The sequence below is a fragment of the Callorhinchus milii genome, unplaced genomic scaffold (assembly GCF_018977255.1).
Source record: "Callorhinchus milii isolate IMCB2004 unplaced genomic scaffold, IMCB_Cmil_1.0 Scaffold17, whole genome shotgun sequence".
Lineage (NCBI taxonomy): Eukaryota > Metazoa > Chordata > Chondrichthyes > Chimaeriformes > Callorhinchidae > Callorhinchus > Callorhinchus milii.
In genome coordinates, this window is record NW_024704758.1 from 5,522,492 (window position 1) to 5,541,855 (window position 19,364).

At 41.7% G+C, this 19,364-nt stretch overlaps 1 protein-coding gene across 6 annotated transcripts in view; it reads left to right on the top strand.

Moving 5' to 3' along the window:
• Window positions 1–19,364, top strand: part of abcc8 (ATP-binding cassette, sub-family C (CFTR/MRP), member 8) — a 64,284-nt gene that overhangs the window by 17,909 nt on the left and 27,011 nt on the right. For 3 of the 6 annotated variants that reach the window (XM_042341325.1, XM_042341326.1, XM_042341328.1), the window contains exons 9-18: window positions 6,585–6,719; window positions 7,301–7,463; window positions 10,109–10,149; window positions 10,840–10,985; window positions 12,688–12,793; window positions 13,062–13,172; window positions 15,608–15,683; window positions 16,341–16,446; window positions 16,998–17,033; window positions 19,107–19,205. In XM_042341325.1, the coding sequence (XP_042197259.1) occupies window positions 6,585–6,719; window positions 7,301–7,463; window positions 10,109–10,149; window positions 10,840–10,985; window positions 12,688–12,793; window positions 13,062–13,172; window positions 15,608–15,683; window positions 16,341–16,446; window positions 16,998–17,033; window positions 19,107–19,205 (1,019 nt within the window). The remainder of the gene's footprint in view (window positions 1–6,584; window positions 6,720–7,300; window positions 7,464–10,108; window positions 10,150–10,839; window positions 10,986–12,687; window positions 12,794–13,061; window positions 13,173–15,607; window positions 15,684–16,340; window positions 16,447–16,997; window positions 17,034–19,106; window positions 19,206–19,364) is intronic. The other 3 variants (XM_042341327.1, XM_042341330.1, XM_042341329.1) reach the window with 2 other exon arrangements.

Sequence of the window (19,364 nt, forward strand, 5' to 3'; positions counted from 1 at the left end):
TCATGCCACCGTTTATAGGCAGAATTATCGTAACATGTTAAGTATTTCTAGTCTTTGACTGTATTGGTAAATCTCACTGAACTACAATAATTTCTGTGGGCAAAGCAAATTATTATCTTTTGCCCCAGTCTCTTTCCCACTTTCCCTCCCTTCTTTTTTTTATTGACTCATTGTGTCACATATAAACTTTAGCCACTAATTATATCCTTGTCCTTTGTAACCTCTCCCTCGTGTATTGTTCCAAGAGACGTAAGGAACTGAATTGTTTTCTTAGAAAAAGACAAATGAGGAGGATGTGATCAAGGCAATTAAAATGCTAAGAGACACAGATGACAGAAGTAGTAAAAATCAGGCTGTTGAACTTAGCCTGCAAGTTCTGAAGTAATAATAATAATCCTTGCATTTCATATAGTGCCTTGTCATGTTGTTAATGTCTCAAAGCACTTCACAGGATTTACTGCAAAGTGAAGTGACCATGTTTGTAGGCAAACATGACAGCCAATTTGTACAAAGCAATGTCCCACAAACAACCATGAAATGAACAACTGATTTTATTTGGGGGATTGTTGGCCAGGAAACCAGGAAAAGCTTCCTTTGGAAATTGATTAATAGATTAATGAGTTTAAAATGAACAAACTTCAAGTAAGATATTTTCCAGACAATCTTTATTATTAAGTCACTCAGAAAGATCTTGAACATGGTCTGTTTGTGACTGAAATGGGATCTCCTTGGAAATGAACTGGCAGAATAGTCACAGGGCAAAGGGATCCTTCCCAACTGGCTCTTGTTAACCCTGCACCTTAAACCTTAATGGGTAGAGTGGTTCCAGCTGGATAGGCAGTGGGAAGCTTGCCAGACAGCATAATGCTATTGATGCTTCATGGGCTACAAATGGCTCCAATTTGGAGTTTAACTGTCATTTTTTTGTTTTCCTGGTATGTCCATTCAAACCAGCGAAACCCTAATAGTGATATTAATAATCATGCTTGCATTTGATATGGCCTTTTATCGCATCTTTGAGATGTCTCAAAACACTTCACAGCATATACTGCAAAGTGAATTGACAGTATATTTTGTGGGTGAAACAGCAGTGTCCCACAAAGAGTCATTGATTGAGTAACCACATTTGTTTTTGAGGGATTATTACTTCTGGAAAAGCGATCAGCCAATCAACTAACAAACGGGTTCCTACTTACTGTAGGTAAATAGAGGCATATGGAGTAAGGAAACTTGTCTAACGTTTTGCCCTGCCCAGGGATTGAACCTAAGTCCTCTCGATTATGAGATGAGTGCTCTGCAGGATTCCACATGTCTTGTTTGGGCTCTTTAATGCCATTTCATTATCCCCATCTACAGCTTGTTTTGAACATCTGAGCAGTCAAGTGTCTATTGGTGAGTGTGTGTTTTATGTGAGTGAGAGAGAGATGAAATCACTCTATGTAATTAAGTGAAGCTTAGAAACAGAACAGACACCTTTGTGAATTAAACATATTGTGCAATTCATTTCAGATAGGTGAAAAGAATTGTTTGTGAAAGATTTGGGTCACTCTTATCACTGGGAAACAGTATATCTTATTTACCTGAGAGTGATTGAGAGCAGTCAAAGGGGAGTTAGCTGAACAACACTGAGGAGATATTAACTCTTAAACCATCACTGCTACAGCGTTGATATGCACCAGCTGAAATAGGAATTAATCATCATTTATTTGATAAAGGTGAAGCTGTTTGAGTTCCAAGTCTGGATGTTGGGCTTGAACCAACATCTTTAGAATCCGAAGTGAATGTGTTACCAACTGAGCCAGGCTGACAAAAGATTGTTACCTTAAGCAAGTTCTCTTTACACCATACGTCTCTGGTAACCTATCAGTAAGTAGGAACATGGTTGTTACTCAATTGGCGTATTGCGTTCCAAGGGTTATAATCCCTCCAAAATAAATAAAATTGGTCACTCATTCCACAACTGTTTGTGGAACACTGCTGTGCACAAATGGTTGCTGCATTTCGTCCACAAGATACAGTCAATCCATTTTACAATATATTCTGCAAAGTGGTTTGAGGCGTCTCAATTACTATATTAAATGCAAGGATTGTTATTATTGTGTCCATTCCTCCCTCATTATTTTCTTGGCTCCAATCGAGAATCTTTGTAACTGCTTGTTATGCAGTGTTTTGATAGTGAAGATTGTGATGGTATTAAGTGACTTTCAGTGCTCTGGGTGTGAAGCCCCTACTATTTGTCACTGGAGTGTGGCAGATGTTCCATTTTGGTAACTATGACAACACAGGCTAGCATCTGCCATGGCCCCACACATAGATGGGAACTTGGCACAGACCTGCAGTATTGCACAATAACTTCTTGTTGTGGAAGAATAATGACAGTAATGGAATCATAGGTTTGCGAGGTATTGTCTTGTCTCCCTTTATGTTTCAATGCATCTTGTTGGTGGTTGTTTCCTGCTGATGTTCTCTGCTTGCTTTGGCACTAGAGTTGGTGGGACAAAGCCATTTAACTCTATTAGTGCCAGTAATAAGGTTTCATACTGTGCGTTTCCCACCGGACCAATGTTATTATTATCTCCCAGTGAATCTTAACCCAAGTCTTCCCTTCATGGCTATTTGTGGGACAATGAACCAGGGTTCCTGCTCCTAATAACTCACTCAAATGCATGTGTTTGGGCTGTTGGTGAGGACAGGATCGAGCTTGTCTGAGACCCCAAATGGTTTGTCAACCTTCACTGCCCAGGCTCACGCATGAGCAAAAAATGTTTGCAGAATGTGGGAGGAAGGGAAAACTGAGCGATATGAGCTCCAGGGCCTGAAGATCCTGGGGAAACAGGAGCCACTGCAATGAATGTTAATTTCAGCACAGTGAGAAGCAATCTTACACAGAACTACATAGAGCATTGAGCCACAGAAACAGACCATTGGGCCCACTAGTCCATGTTTATACTCCACTTTAGTCTAATGCCCTCACTATACCTCTTCTATTCCTTACTCCCACATGTATGCATCAAGCTTTCTCTTAAATACATTGTAAAAAACAAGAGTAGGTGGAGATGAGGAGGAAGAACCTAAAGGAACAATGACTACAATGACATTAAAGAAGTCACGAAAAAAGACTTGTCAGGCAGTGATTCAAAGGTTAGTGAGGAAACAGCTATCAGACCAGGGGAAGAAGGTTTGACAAGAGGAATCTTTCAAGCTGGGTTGTAATTATTGAACGGACATTTTGATGATCATTGTATGCTGATCATTTTCTGCGCAGGTCTGAAATAAGGGAATACATTGCACTATTGTAAAATCTCTTCACAGTTTTGACAGCAAATCATTCAAGCGTGACTCTGGCAAAATAATCTGTTTCAGGTAATAGTTAAGACTCTGGGATAGCAATTAACTCTGGCAGCCTCAGTCCATTCCTCTCAGCCCACTGTCCTCCATTTGGATGAATGTGACACTGGGTGTTGTGATAAATAATACTAATAATCCTTTCATTTGGCATTAATGCTTTGCATGGTCAGAGAATTGATGACAAAGTTCCCACGGCACTCTGGTACTCTTAAATCCTATAGGTCTTCACAGTAAAGTGTAGTGATTGTATATTGGTAGGTGAACAATAGAATGATTCATGACCAGATGCTGATGTACAAGAAGAGATTGGGCAGTCATCTCCCATTTAACTGATTTTTGGTCCAATTGCAATTGCCTCCACCAGTCAATCACTACACCTCTGTCCTCTGGAATTCTCTTTGCCATTATTTCCCTGTCCAAGCTTTCGCGATTCTCCACAAAACATGTCCTTTAAATCATGCTGTTAGTCAATTAACTCTCCCGGCTCAGAGCTCTGTATCTTACTTAACTGTCTCAAGATGTTAATTTTACATGATTGGTGCTAATACAAGTGTAAGTTGTTCAGTGCTATTATAAATGTGTGTGGGGAAGAAACTCTATAAACCTTAGTGACTTATACTCCCATAACTGTATTAAAGTAATTTGCCCAAAAGGAAACCGAGAGGTTAAGGGAATGTATTTACTTGGAATGCCTGACCTGGAAACATAGAACCATAGCAATTTACATCACTGAAGAAGGCCATTCAACCTTTGGGTCTGTACTTTTTGAAGAGCAATCGTTTCAGTTCCATTTACCTGCCCGTTTCCCATACTCATAAAGCATGAAAAACTCAACCCTCTGATGCAGAGGCAACAGTACTGCGAGTTGAGTTCTGGTCTCACAGGGTAGACTAGGCAGAATATTTGGTGGCTCCTGTCCTTGCTTGACGTGTACACATACACCACTCTTTCCAGCTGTTCCTCTCCCATCTCCCTTGTTACGCCTGAGAAGGGGAAGTGGGACTGGCAAAGAACAATTGTAGCAATCTGTTTATCAACTGAGCGATGATACCATACCCACCAGACACTTTCTTATGTTTTTGAATGGTTAAAATTGGATTATTATCAGATTCAAGGATAAAGTACAGCAGGGGCCAACATACAGCCCAACTACACATGGTACATATTACAATCACAGATGGTGCAGACTTTGCAATGGAAAGTCTCTCGCACCTATCTCCCCCCACCCCCCATTAGATTCCATGACACACTGTTTCTGAAGTTTTGTTAATCACTTTTTCAGCTCTGTGCCTCTTCAACACAGGCAGGTTCTGGGGCCAAATCACTGACATCCAAGACTTTAATTCTGCTTGTTTGATTACCTCCCCTTGCTTGCTGTACAGAGCAATGAAACATGCAATATCCTACGGACAATTTCCTGAACTTTTAGGTTTTTGAAGGGCAATCTCAATTGACACCATGCACTCTGTGTCATGAGTGTTTCAGTTGCGAATATACCAACAATTCAGGGCCTACTGTTCCCTTTCACACCCTGATCCCAGTCATATCAATCGTTAATTTCTGAAGGACTAGTAAACCAGCGATTGATTAAAAATAAGCATCACTTTCATCTTTGAGGATTAGCGATACACCATGTAACCAAAGCAGTTGAAGAGAGAGCGATTGGATAATGGGAGAAAGTGTCTCACTGCCAGCAGTAACTCGACATGGAAGGAGATGGATGTGAGGTCAGGAACACACAAAGGAGTAACTGGGAATTTCTGGCATTTCACTCTATGAACTCACATAATCCCAAATTATATTTTGGAAATAAGAGCATTAAAAGGCGTAGGGCAGTGACATTAAAAATGTGCAATGATTTAATAAAATGGCAGAACAGCCTTGCCAGGCTATTGGCCCTCTCTTCCTACATTCTTTCTGTGAATAAAGACTATTTGTGGAGGACCTCACGGGAAGATCTCCCATTGCTAAATCTCCAGGGGCTTGTGCAATGTTTTCCCTGGCAGCTAAAAAGCATCCGCCGCAATCTTGGAGCAGCTGGTGGAGATCAGTTTCAGACAGTAAAGAGATTGCTCAATCTGCATCAGCAAATTCTATTTAATTCATATTCCTTGGAAAGGGACTGTTGTGAAGCCACGGTCTTCATTAATGATGCATGAATTTTTGTCAGAATTTAGAAAGTCATTGAAATATTTTGGATTAGTATTGAGGATTAAAGTCTACTTAGATTTTGTTGGGGGTGGGTAAGAAATCGTATAGATTTAATGTACTGTGGCTCACAGTGAAGGACTCCACCAAGGTTGAGAAAGAAAATTGAGAAACCGATTAATCAGAAAAGGAACAAGGTCACACGAGTACACTGAAAACCTACAGATTATGTGAAGGATGGAAGACTGAGGGAGTTGGGAAATTGTATAGACTTGGGGACCTGGGGAAGAAGGAATGATAGATCACAAGAAAAAATTTGGAGATGAAAACGATTCAGACCATTTGTTTTCATTCTTCCAGAATACAAACCTAACCATCCTCCCATTATAACTTGAAGCAGTTTCTTATTGTGTGAAAAAATTGGTTTCCCTTAAGAACTTGTGGGACAGTGAATTAGAAGCTTAGGAGAAAATGGATTGCTAACAAGTCTTGTATTCTGTTAGGTTTATAAGAGAGATATTAGAACAGCGAGAAAATGGAAAGTATATTTAAGTCTTCAGCTAAATTGGGCTTTTTGGGGATAATGTTCACTGTTTATTTGGTGTAGCACAAACCTGGGGAAAATCCAACAGGGAGAATACTTGGTGTCAGCTCTTTGCAGCTTTGATTTTAAAAAAAACATCAAGTCACACAAGCCTTAGTTGCTTGCTGGACAGCAAGATCAATGGCCAGGTTTTAACTGGTTAGACTCCAGCAGTACCCCACTCTTGGGTCCCCAAGCCTTGGCTCTTGCCAACCTGCATCTAATACTTTCCGGAATTGAGTAAGCAGGATGTGTCCCTCCAGGGAGAGAGTGTGTGCATTCCATTCCAACAAACTATCTTTGAGAATTTCATGTGTAGGTGGGATGCATGGAAATCTCAGTTTGGTTTGGGTGCTCTTCAGCATGATGATGGGTTTCCGCATGTGTCAGACCTGGCTTCTTGACTGGATATGAAAGCTTTGACTCATTTACAGGATGTTTCACTGCTGCTATGTTAATGGGACACTGTGGATCCTGTCTGAACTGTCATTCTCTGTTGTACCAGATCATTGTGGGTGTGATCCTTCTGTACTACCTCCTTGGAATCAGTGCCTTAATTGGAGCAACAGTGATTGCAGTGCTGGCCCCAGTTCAATATTTTGTAGCAACCAAGCTTTCTCAGGCCCAAAGAAGCACATTGGTAAGTACCTCTTCAATTGATGTATCAAATGTGTGTATTATTTTTCTCGGAAAATCCTGCTTTCTCTACTAGAATTACATTTTGTTATTTTTTGTTGTGTTTTATTATTGTACCCCAAGCCATATTCCACGATGAGATAAGACCTACAGTCAATCACCACCCTTTGCTGAACTTTGAGTAACCACAAGGGGGTGCTCCTGAGCAACTTGAGCTGTTTGGCCTGCCATTCCTTCCATCTGTCCACAGTAGTATCTAGCTTCAGGCAGAGCTGAAGGAGATTTGTGCTAGATTTAGTCCAAGCCGTACTTTGGCCAAGTCATAAAGTATTGCTCGCCAGCGTTCACATTTTTGTGGTTGAAATAATGCACTTCACACTTTGTTACAATTCTGGAAAGAAGAAACCAAGTGTTTTGTAGTTTGGTTTTGCAAGGATCAGGAAATCTATCCAGCATAAGGAATATGCCGGAGGTGCTGTATTTGTGTATGTGTTCCAGTGCAGAGAGGCTGACCGTGAGGTGAGATGATCCTGAGATACTTTAGTCTGTCGTCAGATCGGTGGCTCTTTGTTCTCACTCCGGCAGGAATATTCAAGTGAGCGGCTGAGGAAAACTAATGAGATGCTGCGAGGGATCAAGGTCCTCAAGCTGTATGCCTGGGAGCACATCTTCCACAACAGTGTAGAGGAGACACGGCGCAAGGAGCTGACGAGCCTCAAGTCCTTCGCTCTCTACACCTCCATATCAAGTAACAGTCAACATTATCTTCTCCAACATTATCTTCTGGCAATTAGCTTGAAGATGTTAGTCACTTAATGCATTTCCTTTCTTCAAAGTTTCTGATTTAAGAATAGAAGTTGTGTTTCCTGAGCTCCATCTCTTTCTCCTCACCCATCCCCTTGCCCCCGAACCTATGCTCCCTATCAGCTTTGCGAAGCACTTTGAGATGCCCTACTGATGTGAAAGGTTCTATAACAATGTATAATTGTTTTTGTTGCCTCGTCCACTACTCCCAACAGAACAGAAAACAAAGGAAAGAAAACAAGATCCAGGAGGAAAGCACAAGTTATAGAACTTAATTCCTGAATTCACTGTTTCTGTGCTCACTCTACATTCTCTCCATTTTCCATTTCTTGCACCCACTTCCCAATTGCCCATGGTTCGATGCTCCAAAAATACTCTGTCCTCAATCCACATGGGTTACTGGATGAGATCCAGTCTGGGACCCAACACGTCATGACCAATGTAATCTCATCTGTTAGGTGACCTGGTTGTATGACACTGGTAAATAGAATAGGAACTAAACATACTATCAGCCCAGGTCACGTCTCGGTTAGGGTTTTGTCCCATCATCTTTAGTGGAGTCCTGTTGCTCAGTGGTTAGAGCACTCGCCTCTCAAGCGGGAGACCTAGGTTCGATTCCCAGCAAGGCAAAACCTTGGGCAAGTTTCCTTACTCCATTTACCTAATAATAATCCCTAAAGAAAAAAATAATAAATTGGTCACTTCAATCCACGACTGTTTGTGGGACACTGCTGTCTGCAATTGGCTGCCACATTTCGCACACAAATATACAGTCAATTCACTTTACAGTATATTCAGTGAAGCGCTTTGAGACGTCTAGAAGACGTGAAAAGTGCTATATCAAATGCAAGAATTATTATTATTATTTTACTCCAAGTTGTTTCTTCCCAGCAACTTTTCAGTCTGAAAGCTCTTTGAGTAATCCTAACACTGATATAGATGAGAGAAGATTGCTGAAAGTGAGTTAAAAGATCCAACAACAACAACAATTACTTGCATTTATATAGCACCCTTCACAGGCTGCAGTGCCTCCATCATTCAGTGGAGCGGAAATGAGGTCCCTTTTGCTGTTCGTGAATACTAGAGCTGCATTGCTTTTCTCAACGTGCTGCCAGCTATTTATTAAGCATTGTAAAATTTAATGTGTAGTTTTATTTTATTGTTTGATTTGAACTTTGTTTTATGGTTTTGCAACAGGCTTGTGTTGTACTGTAATAAAGGTAATGGGGACAGTAAATCTGATAGTTATGTAGCAACGGATCTTATGTCTTTTCTTTAACTTCGCTGTCACACAACAACAAGATTACATGTGTATAGCGCCTTTCACGTCGGGAGGACGTCCCAAGGCGCTGGACAGAGTACAGCATTTCAGACCCGAGCTGGGATTGGGTGGGGAAAGTAGGGGAAGGGGGGGGTGACCGATGGCATGGTCGAAGAGGAGGGTCTTGAGGCGGGACTTGAAGGAGGCTAAGGAGGGGGCGAGGCGGAGTGACTGGTGATGGAATTCCAGAGGTTGGGGGCAGAGTGGCTGAAGGCTCTCCTGCCAATGGTGGGGTGGGTGGGTCGGGGGACGTGGAGCAGGCCAGAGCCGGCTGAGCGGAGGAAAGGGCGGATTGGTAGGGGGTTAGGAGGTCGCAGAAGTAGGGTGGGGCGAGGCCATGGAGGGTTTTGTATGTGAGGACCAGGATTATGAACTGGATCCTCTGAAGGATAAGGAGCCAATGGAGTCGGGCGAGAGTGGGGGAGATGGGGTCATGGAGTTTGGTGCAGGAGAGGACACGGGCTGCAGAGTTCTGGATTATCTGCAGCCTGTGGAGGGAGGAATTGGGAAGGCTGACAAGCAGGGCATTTGCACAGTCGAGCCTGGAGGTAACAAAGGCATGAACAAGAGTTTCAGCGGCCTGAGGGGTGAGGTAGTGGCGGAGTCGGGTGATGTTATGGAGTGTGTGCTTTTCAGTGTGTTTTACAGCAGCAGATTACCAGGAGTTATCTGCTTTTACATGTATTTTGTACATTTTATTATATGTTATTTATTACATTGACTTTACGTTACTTATAAGAAAAACTAATGTCTTCTATAAATTACATGCTACATTGCTTAAATCCATCAATAACACTCAAAACAGAATAGAAAAACTTGAATAAACCCCTTCCAACAACAAGCACCTTTCACGTCGGGAGGACGTCCCAAGGCGCTGTACAGTTGGGTCAGGACCCGAGCAGGGGAGAAATGGTCAGGGTAAGGGGAAGGAAGGGAAGGAGCGAGGAGGGGGTAAAGAGTCGAGAGGGGAGCTGAAGGCACAGTCAAAGAGAAAGGGGTTTCATGGGGTTGATCAATCTGCACCCATATCTTTGCATCCAAACACATTCTAACTGCATGAACCAGGAGGGATAAGTGGGCAGGAACTTGGTTCTTTGGGAAATGCTTGAGGTCAGTCGAGTTGTAAACGTTCACACGTTCATTGAGACCGTGTGTGAGGGTAACATTGAGGCCACACGGTCAGAATAAACTTATTTATGTTTTCTAGATTAGGTAGGATTGAGCATGTTCCGCTCCATTCGTTCATGAATTTCTCATTTTACTTGCAGTTTTCATGAATGCAGCAATACCCATCGCCGCAGTCCTTACAGTAAGTAGCCAGTGTTTCTTTTGCCTTAGCACAGCTGGTAGTCTCTTCGCTAATGGCAGCAACTGCCTTAGGTCCGTCCCCCTGGAGGCAAAATGCATTGCAACAAATAATCCATTGAGAGTAACACCTGAAGCAAATCTTTATTGAGGAAATTAATTGTTTTTAATGGTCCAATCTCCCACTCCCACTGGGTCCCTTTACTCTTTAATAATCTACTTTATTGAGCACCACAAATACACAATCATTGCACTACTACAGTAAATCATGTGAAGTGCTTTGAGACGTCCTCTTGACATGAAAGGTGCTATATCAAATGAGGCGATTATTATTTTATCTAATTCACTCTTAATAGAATGTATAGACTGCCAATTCATGGCTTTTACGACATTGCCACCTGCAAATTAGTTGCAGTGGGGAGGGAGAAGGCAGGAATCCAAAACCAGTTAATGTACCACACTTTACAGTAATGTTCCTGTGAAGAGTTTGTGACATCCTCCCAACATACAAGGCACTTATCAAATGCAAGGATTATTATTATTATTTTTATCATAAATGCATAGCTGTTTCGGAGAGCAGTGGTGGGCTCTCCTGCGCTGTGAATTTCCATGGCTGGATGTTTCTGAGAATGAATACAGATGCGTTCCCTTTACACAAAGAACTGATTGCAGATGTTTTTGATTTCTCCCAAAGACGTTCGTGGTTCACACCCACCTGTCTGAGGACGCTGACCTCTCGCCAGCTGTGGCCTTCGCCTCCCTCTCCCTTTTCCACATTCTCATCACGCCTCTCTTCCTGTTGTCCAGCGTGGTGCGTTCCACTGTCAAGGCCGTCGTCAGGTACCACATCGCCTGATCAACTTGATCACGTCCTATAACACATCTTTCTACACAACCTTGGGAAATCGAGGCAAGGCTGAGCAGTCTCTATGGGAGTTCACCACTATCAATAATAATAATCCTTGCATTTGATATAGCGCCTTATCACGTCTAAGATGTCTCGAAGCGCTTCACAGAATATACTGTATAGTGAATTGACTGTAAAATATTGAACATTTGGAGAAATTATACATTATTTGATATTACCGATGGCTTTGATTCCTATTTTATCCCTGACTGGCCTATCAATTTCACTGTATTTGTCCCTTTTTCATGATGCAGCTTAGTTTTAATCCATTTTTTGACAAGTAAATGAGCCACTGTAGGCTCGTTACGAACTCAGTTTTCCACCTGGTTGATGTACACTGAGGAACAGTGGTTATAAAGCTTCCAGAGTAAATGTGTGCAGCCAGTGTCCTCCGTCTGTCAACAGTGGGTTATTTCTGTGCATTTAATGACTCCTTGCTACATGCAAGTGCATATCTGATAGTAGCAGTCATTTAAACTACTCTCCTTCAGTTACATGCACAAGAGAGGTCCATCTGAGCTCATCCTTCTCGAACACCCATCCTTCCATCACAGCATCAGGCTGTTTTTTTTGAAAGAATCCAATCTCCTGGCCTTAAACAACCTTCCTGGTACAGATAGTATGAACATTGCGACAAAATATATTTCTGAAAGATTACTGCTTTCAGAAATAGATCATATGTAATGAACCATTTTCTTCTCTACCCTTCTGGTTGACATTTTGCGTACAAAATACACAGTCACTACAATTTACAGTAATGCTGTAAAGCTCTTTGCGACGTCCTCCCAACATGAAAAACACTATCAAATACAAGGATATTATATAAAACGGATATCCACACGCCTGATAATAATCCTTCAAGAAAAAAAACAATAATAAATTGGCCACTTCAATCCACAACTGTTTGTGGGACACTGCTGTGTGCAATTGGCTGCCACATTTCGCCCACAACTATACAGTCAATTCACTTTACAACATATTCTGTGAAGGACTTTGAGACATCTCGAAGGCGTGAAAAGTGCTATATCAAATGCAAGGATTATTATTATTAATATTATCCTTCCTCCCATGCTACCCTCACCACTGTAATTGCACCACAGCAAGTCTGCTTAATACAATACTGTGCACAATGGGATTTCACACAGGAGTGTACTGCTCATGTCCTTAAAATTAAGTGAGATTGATTGAAACTCAGTATACAACAGAGCTGTTGATTTACAGAAAAATAATTAACATTGAATTGGGTGATTATAACGTGAGTTATTCCATGTTGGGACGTTAAAGTTACATTCCGGTGCAGTGCTAGGGGAGTGAATGAATTGTTTGAGGTGCCATTTTTCAGAGAAGGCTTTAAACCAACTCCCCTCCTGCCTGGGAATTAATGTACCATTTGAAAAGGGGAGGGTTTCTCTTGGTTCCCCCGATTAGTTGATCAATCGCCTCTATAATCATTTGGCTATTTATGGGACTTGGTTGGTACAAATGTCTGTCATGTTTGCCTACAAAAACATTCATTACACTTGTCAGTTAATGCTTGCGACACATTTCAAAGAGTAGGACGCTTTAAAAATGCGAGTTCTTTTCCTCCCGATGTGCTGGAATGCATTAATCCCCTCTTGTCTGTCTTCCCATCAGTGTGCAGAAGCTCAGCGAATTCTTCTCCAGTGAAGAGATTGGAGAGGACCACGACCGAGCCACGGTGCAACTCAATGTCGAAAGCAACAGCATGTACCAAGCCGTAGTGAGTACAGAGCAGCGAATCAGGCATGCTGCATGCCCAGCTGTCTTTGTCATTCCCAGAATCTTCCCAGACTGTTGTAGAATAGTCTCCCTGTTGCTGAAATTCAAACACGGTAATTTTTATTATTAATAACATCCCTACTGTAATGCACAAGCTGTAAGGAATGTGTTTTGTAGAACTGAAGCTTTGATTGTGTGCGTGTGTGTTTAATTTGCACTTCTCTTGCAATGACCTCTTACCCTTCCGTTTTCCACTCACTCTCGCACAGCCCCTTAAAGTTATTAACCGCAAACGGCCCACCAGAGAGGAATGGCATAATTACGATCCTCAGCCCAGGCAACAAATACTCAGCACAGAAGGAGATGATGTTTGTATCAAGGTGAAAATCATAGACAATTTTACCTATTTTGCAGTGTCTACAGTATTTTCCTTTGTGGTTGATGAATATTTGAAGGTTGCCTATTTCTAACAAAGCACCATTAGTGCTCACACTATCTCAGAGCTCTCTATAGTCAGAGCACGTTTGAGATGTAAGAGCACAAGGAAGGAAAGGGTTGCAGAGCTACCTGTTTGGTTTCTAAACTGACAGCCATCAAAATAGGTTAGCCTTGGAAACCAAAATACAAGATAGTCGCTAACAAGAGAGATTAATCTGATGTTGATTTTGTTTTAAGTAAAGTTTGAAATAGTCTGTGCAAATGAAGTCATACTAATGATCTGGCTGACACTTTTATGTGTATTTTGCCACATAGGGGATGTGTGGCTTTGAACTGCCAGGAAGTTGGTTCAAGGGTCCTTTTCCTCGCTTAGTCCCTGCTGGCAATGCACATTTTGCCCCCGGAGTTCAGGCCTGGTGAGTTGCAGTTTAAACTGTGGCCACCAGAGAGGAGGAGGAAATGGCGTATGATGAGAAATTGCTTTCGTGTGCGGGCACATAACCAGCTATTTGGCTCAGTGGAAAGTTTGAAGGAAAGCAAGTCAAATGTTGTTAAATATTGCAATAATCCTACGTTCGCTATAGTTCCTACAATGTTGAAAGCTCTCAAAGTGCTTCCAAGAGTTTTCTACAGTGTATTGACTGTGTAGAAATAATAATAATAATCCTTGCATTTGATATAGTGCCTTATCATGTCAAAACACCTCAAAGCGCTTCAAACCCGAGGAACAAGAACTCTGGAAACTGCATTAAATAGACAGAAGAGTCTTCCAGTGTCCTGGCCAACAATCCTCCAGTTAAATTGGTCATTTACCTCCTGGCTATTTGTGGGACAATGCTATAAATAAATTGGCTGTCACGTTGACCAGCAACTACATTCATTGCATTTAACACTACTGTAAAGCACTTTGAGATGTTTGACCTTCTGGCAGCTATATCAAATGCAAGCATTATTAATATGAACAAAAGTTTATCTCAAGGAAAGTTGTTTAGCAGCAGGCAGTGGTAAGTGATTATAGAGTAACTTGGCACTGATGGAGAATTGAAAGACCCACTCTGTCGGACTAACACTTTAGAGCACCAGAGTTTAAGATGTTGAGTTATGGTTAGTGGAACAGCCAGGATCCGTGCATTTGCACGACTTAGTAAATACAGGATGTAGGGCGGAGGTCACTGGAAATCTCATTCTGCTTGTGAGCTATAAGCTGTGGAACGTCTAGTATATTACTGTCCTCCGAAGTTGTTATTTGTAACACTCCTGTGGTCTTGTAAGTGAATGATGTTTGCTGCTTGTTTGTTTCAATTGCCGTAGGGTTACTACAGGGTTACTTTCATTCTTCCCATTGGGTGCCCCTCTCGTCTCCTCAGAGGTAACCAACTAGTTGATTTCCTACTCAAGGATTCTCCCACCTGGATCTGTGTGTAAATTGCCTATCCTGTCTCCTTGTTTTCCTGGCAATCCATACAGCCACTGTGAACATTCAGACAGTTTTAATGAACCACTAAAAAGTGAATCTCTGGAAGATTGGCTGCGGTGCCTGCACAGCTCTTGCGTACAAAAGCAGTCACTGTGCTTGACATTGAAGTGCCGTACAACATTGCGCTGCAAATGTTATTGGCGCTGCAGCAAATGCAAGGATTACAATGACGTCAATTCCACGCAACAGTCTATTTATGTGATGATGAATGACTGGAGACAGGTGAGCAGCCCCATATTTCACTTTGTGGCCAATTTGGCTGGCTGGTAAATGACCAACCTTATGTATATAGATGATACAACAACTGGGGAAATGGGGTATTTATTCCTTCAGTTACAGACCTCTCAAGTGTTACAAAAGGATAGCTGCTGGGCTCACACAATGGAATAGAATTTTCTCCCACTGGGTGTGGTGCCATTTGAATGCATGGGACGCGTTGACTTCACTATGAAATCAGCACATCTTTGTCAGAAATCAGAATCCTACCCTGGACCCTGCTTCTGGTCACCCTCATGTGGTCCTGACAAGCCAGAGACTTCCTGAATCCTGAAATGCACTTGTGTGTTTGCCCGGCCAGATTGAGTTGTAATGATTCATGGCGCACTTCCTATGTGTTTACTGTGTACATAGTTTGACTTGTGGTGCATCAAGGAGTTTCCCCGGGGTTCACCAGTGCTGCTTTGATTGCCTGTTGACTGAAGACAGTTAAATTGGCCCTGAGTAAAGTGAAGACCAAGTACACACATACAGTGAGCATGTACCAATTCAGAAATGTCACTGTATTCAACTGTGAATTTGAATTTCGAGAGCACAGCCTCAATACAGAAGTTCGTGGAAACATTTCTACTGTGATGTTTAACTTCTCCCTGATGTACCTATTAACTTACCATACAAATACAGGTGACCAGTGGGTATTTTACCTGGACAACCGATGGGGCACCGACTCTGTCCAACATTGACATCAAGATCCCTCAAGGTAGGTCGGCTAACAACGCTGAGTTTAGTTGACAGTGAAAGCAAAATGCATCAGACAATGAGCCGATTGTCCCATTGATTTGTCCCATTGAAGGCTGGTCACCAATGGTGACAGTGCAGTTCAAAGAGTCTTGTTCCTGATGAATGCAGGCACCGTGCTTCTTTGCCATTTGAATTGGTACCCTCTTAAAAATTAAATTGTAAGTTTGTAGGCTTTTATTTGCTAAAAAAAATACTGAAAATATAACAACTCCATTGTAAGGTAAATGGAGTTAAACTTATTGGAGGGTAGAAATTCCATTTGATTCATTTGTGTCGTATTTCAGAGCGTCCACAATTTGGCAATTTTTAAATAGTCTTAATTTTGATGCCTGTTTTCTGTGACTTCTTTCCATAATTTGCCAAATCCTAAATTCTCTGAAATGCTAAATAAATAGTTAATAATACAATAAACCTTGCATTTGATATAACGCCTTATCATATAATTGAAACATCAAAGTGCTTCACAGGAATTACTGTATAATTTCGGTACTGTGTATTTGTAAATGAACTAGACCCAGGTAGAATTTCTCTTCACAGAAGCCTGTGGATCAGAACTGAATGGTGAAATGGTGCTCGCACAGCTAATGTGAATCTGAAATGTATGTTCTTTCTCTAGGACAGTTGACCATGATAGTTGGCCAAGTTGGATGTGGCAAATCCTCCCTCCTCTTGGCAACTCTTGGTGAAATGCAAAAAAAATCCGGAAGTATCTGCTGGAACAGGTATCTACCGTACAGAATAATGTATAGATATGCCATTCAGTCTATCTTAGCTGTAGGTTCATACAGTATCATTGCCTCATAGATCACAAAGTGGTCACCATTCACTCTTTGCTTTGATATATCAATTACATTCACTGTGGTAACCATACAGAGTGACTATCCTCCTTGGATGTGGTGGGGTGGGGGCAAGTGAACAGGTTCTCCTTGGAGCTGAGTTGGAGCCAGTCCATTCGGTTCCTGAGCCTGGCACATCTGCGGTTCTCAAGGAGAGAGTGTACAATCCATTCCAGACACACAGAAATTTGCAAATGTAGTGACATACACATGTGGAACTCTGTCTGGGTGAGAGACTAGCTCAGTGCTGGGTTTCTGCATGTATCAGAGTCCTGGCTGAACAAAAAATTTAACAATCCAGCATATTATCTACCTTGGATCGCTCGCTATTGTCTAGCTATCGTCTCGCTATCACATTGTATGTGTAATCACCCCAATTCCACATCTGAAACCTGATTGTTGCTTTTTCTAACTCAGACTCATTTGTGTTTCTGCAGCATTCCTGACAGAGAGATTGCGGACAGTGATGGCAGGTATAGGGCCTAGTCTGGTTTATTGTGCCACGTCTATTTGGTTTCCTTCAGTTTTATGTGTGCACTAATTGTATTAAAGGCTCTGCATTTAAAAAAATGTTTTTCCAATGTCTCTAATAAAACCTCAGTGTTTGGTGCAGTTTGTTCAAGCTAAATGGATTGTACATTGAAGTTACCAGGAAGGAGCGGTGAATATTTTTTTGAACCATTTAAGCACTTTGTTTTTTATGCAAAGCGGTAAAATAAATAAGTAGTCACCTGTAAAATGAGTATTTTTTTTAAATAAAATTAATTTAGAAAAACAGGTTAACATTGAAATAATCTTCCCAGATAACTTTTGCACCAAGGTCAGTTGAAAGGTTAAGTGAATATGAAGAAACGCTTGTGTAGGCAAGAGCGAGGAAGGGGAATGTATCGCCTGGGTGTATCTGTCGGATCTGCTTGATTTTTACCTCCTACATATCTCCTCTGCTCCACAGCATTAATTTCAGCACCTACACTGGTGGGTGAATGGGAACAAATAAAGAAGGCAGTAAAATCTCCAATGTGAATGAAAATCATCCTTTGACTTCCCTGAATGCAGGGGTGTGTGTTACAATGTCAGCATGAGTTAGAGTGAGCTGAACGTTGTGTCTGCCTACTTGTAAAATAAACGTGCTCAGGCAGGGAAGGGTTTGCAAGGAAGTTTGATTCAAGCTATTGTGACAACAGGCTGGAATTTGCTTTAATAATGATGATAAACCTTGGATTTGATTTAGCGTCTTTCACTTCAAAAGGATGTCTCAAAGCGCTTCACAGGATATACTGTGAAGTGGATTGACTATGTTGAGGGCGAAAGAGGGAAATAGGTAAATAGATTAAAAGGAATAATTTATAATGGTATAGGTGGGAAAAGGTCAATGCGACTGAATAGATTGCGCTTTCAAACAATCAGAGTGAACACAGCAGGCTGAATGGACTTCTTCTGGGCTGCAAATTGCTATGGTTCTATAGGAGAAGTAAAGGGAAAGGTCTGGATGCTGGGGATATAAAGTCTAGCGGACTTAAAATGTACCGTTGGTCAGTTTGTATCTGAAAGAGAAAAGGGTATTTGTTTGGATACAACACTTCAATGGTACACACTGCTGCATCTGAAACTGATACCTTGAAGTACGTTGGTCTTTGACGCTTATTGCTTTTAAGGGGGTTTCACTACAGTGATCGTTGCTTGGCTAGGGCTGTTTAATACCTTATCCTCTCTCTGTTTAACATATTGCAGCAATACCGAGCAGGACACAGCTGTTGATGTGAGGTATACTTTTTCCCACTCAATGGGCAAGCATTATTTTTGCCCTAGTTCCTCCCCAGTGGTGTTTGGTGATGGCAGATAGTAGACGACATTTTATCTCAGCGTGTTCCCCGGGCTTTGCTAGCTTTCGGTGTCATTCCACACCCTCCCTCCCTCTCTCTCCCGTCTTTGTGACTTATCGCTGATGCTTCTGTATTGGACCCTTACTGTTCCTTGTGTATGTTGCATACAAAGATGGTGATTTTTGGGGGTTTTGTTGTTGAGCTTCGTTCAGCGCCTTGTTATGTGCTTCGGTGCAATTGCCACCTCCCGTGCTCGTTCTTTGTGCACCGAATGATTGTGAATCAAAATGGTCTGAACTGATTTAATCATTTTCACTGTGGAAGTCTGGGGCAATAGAGGGATGTGAAAATGACCACTGATATCAAGTGTGATGACCAATTTGAAAATACTTCTTCACGCAGAGGCTTGTGAGCATGTGGAATACTCACAAGACTTTGTTTCAAGCGCTCAAGTCCTTTTTAAACATTCAGTCATTTCTACCTTATTGCTTAAAAAAGGACTTGAGTACTTGAAAAGTAAGGCTATTGAAGAGAGATGAGGAAAATGCAGGAAAATGGGATTAAAAGAACTCCAATACCTTCAGACCCTGGGATGGAATGAGTGAGAGCCAGAGTTTTGATATGCTGAGATAACTGGTTCACCGTAACAATCACAGCACTTTAGCTCAAACAGCTGAAAGCAAGACTTTTGTTTAAAAAAAAGCTCTTTCTGTTATCTCGCAGGAGGAAGAGCTCAGTGGCATATGCTGCACAGAAGCCCTGGCTAATGAATACAACAGTAGAAGAGAACATTATCTTTGGAAACCCTTTTAACAAACAAAGGTAAATGTGAGCCAAACAAAATGTGTGTGGGGGGGTGTGGGTGAATAGGTGTATGTGTGTCTGATGTATATCAGGTTTCAGCCAGGCTCACTAGGTTCCACTCTCACCTGAATCAGAAGCTTGTGGGTTCACGCCCCACACCACATTGGGATTTTGGAC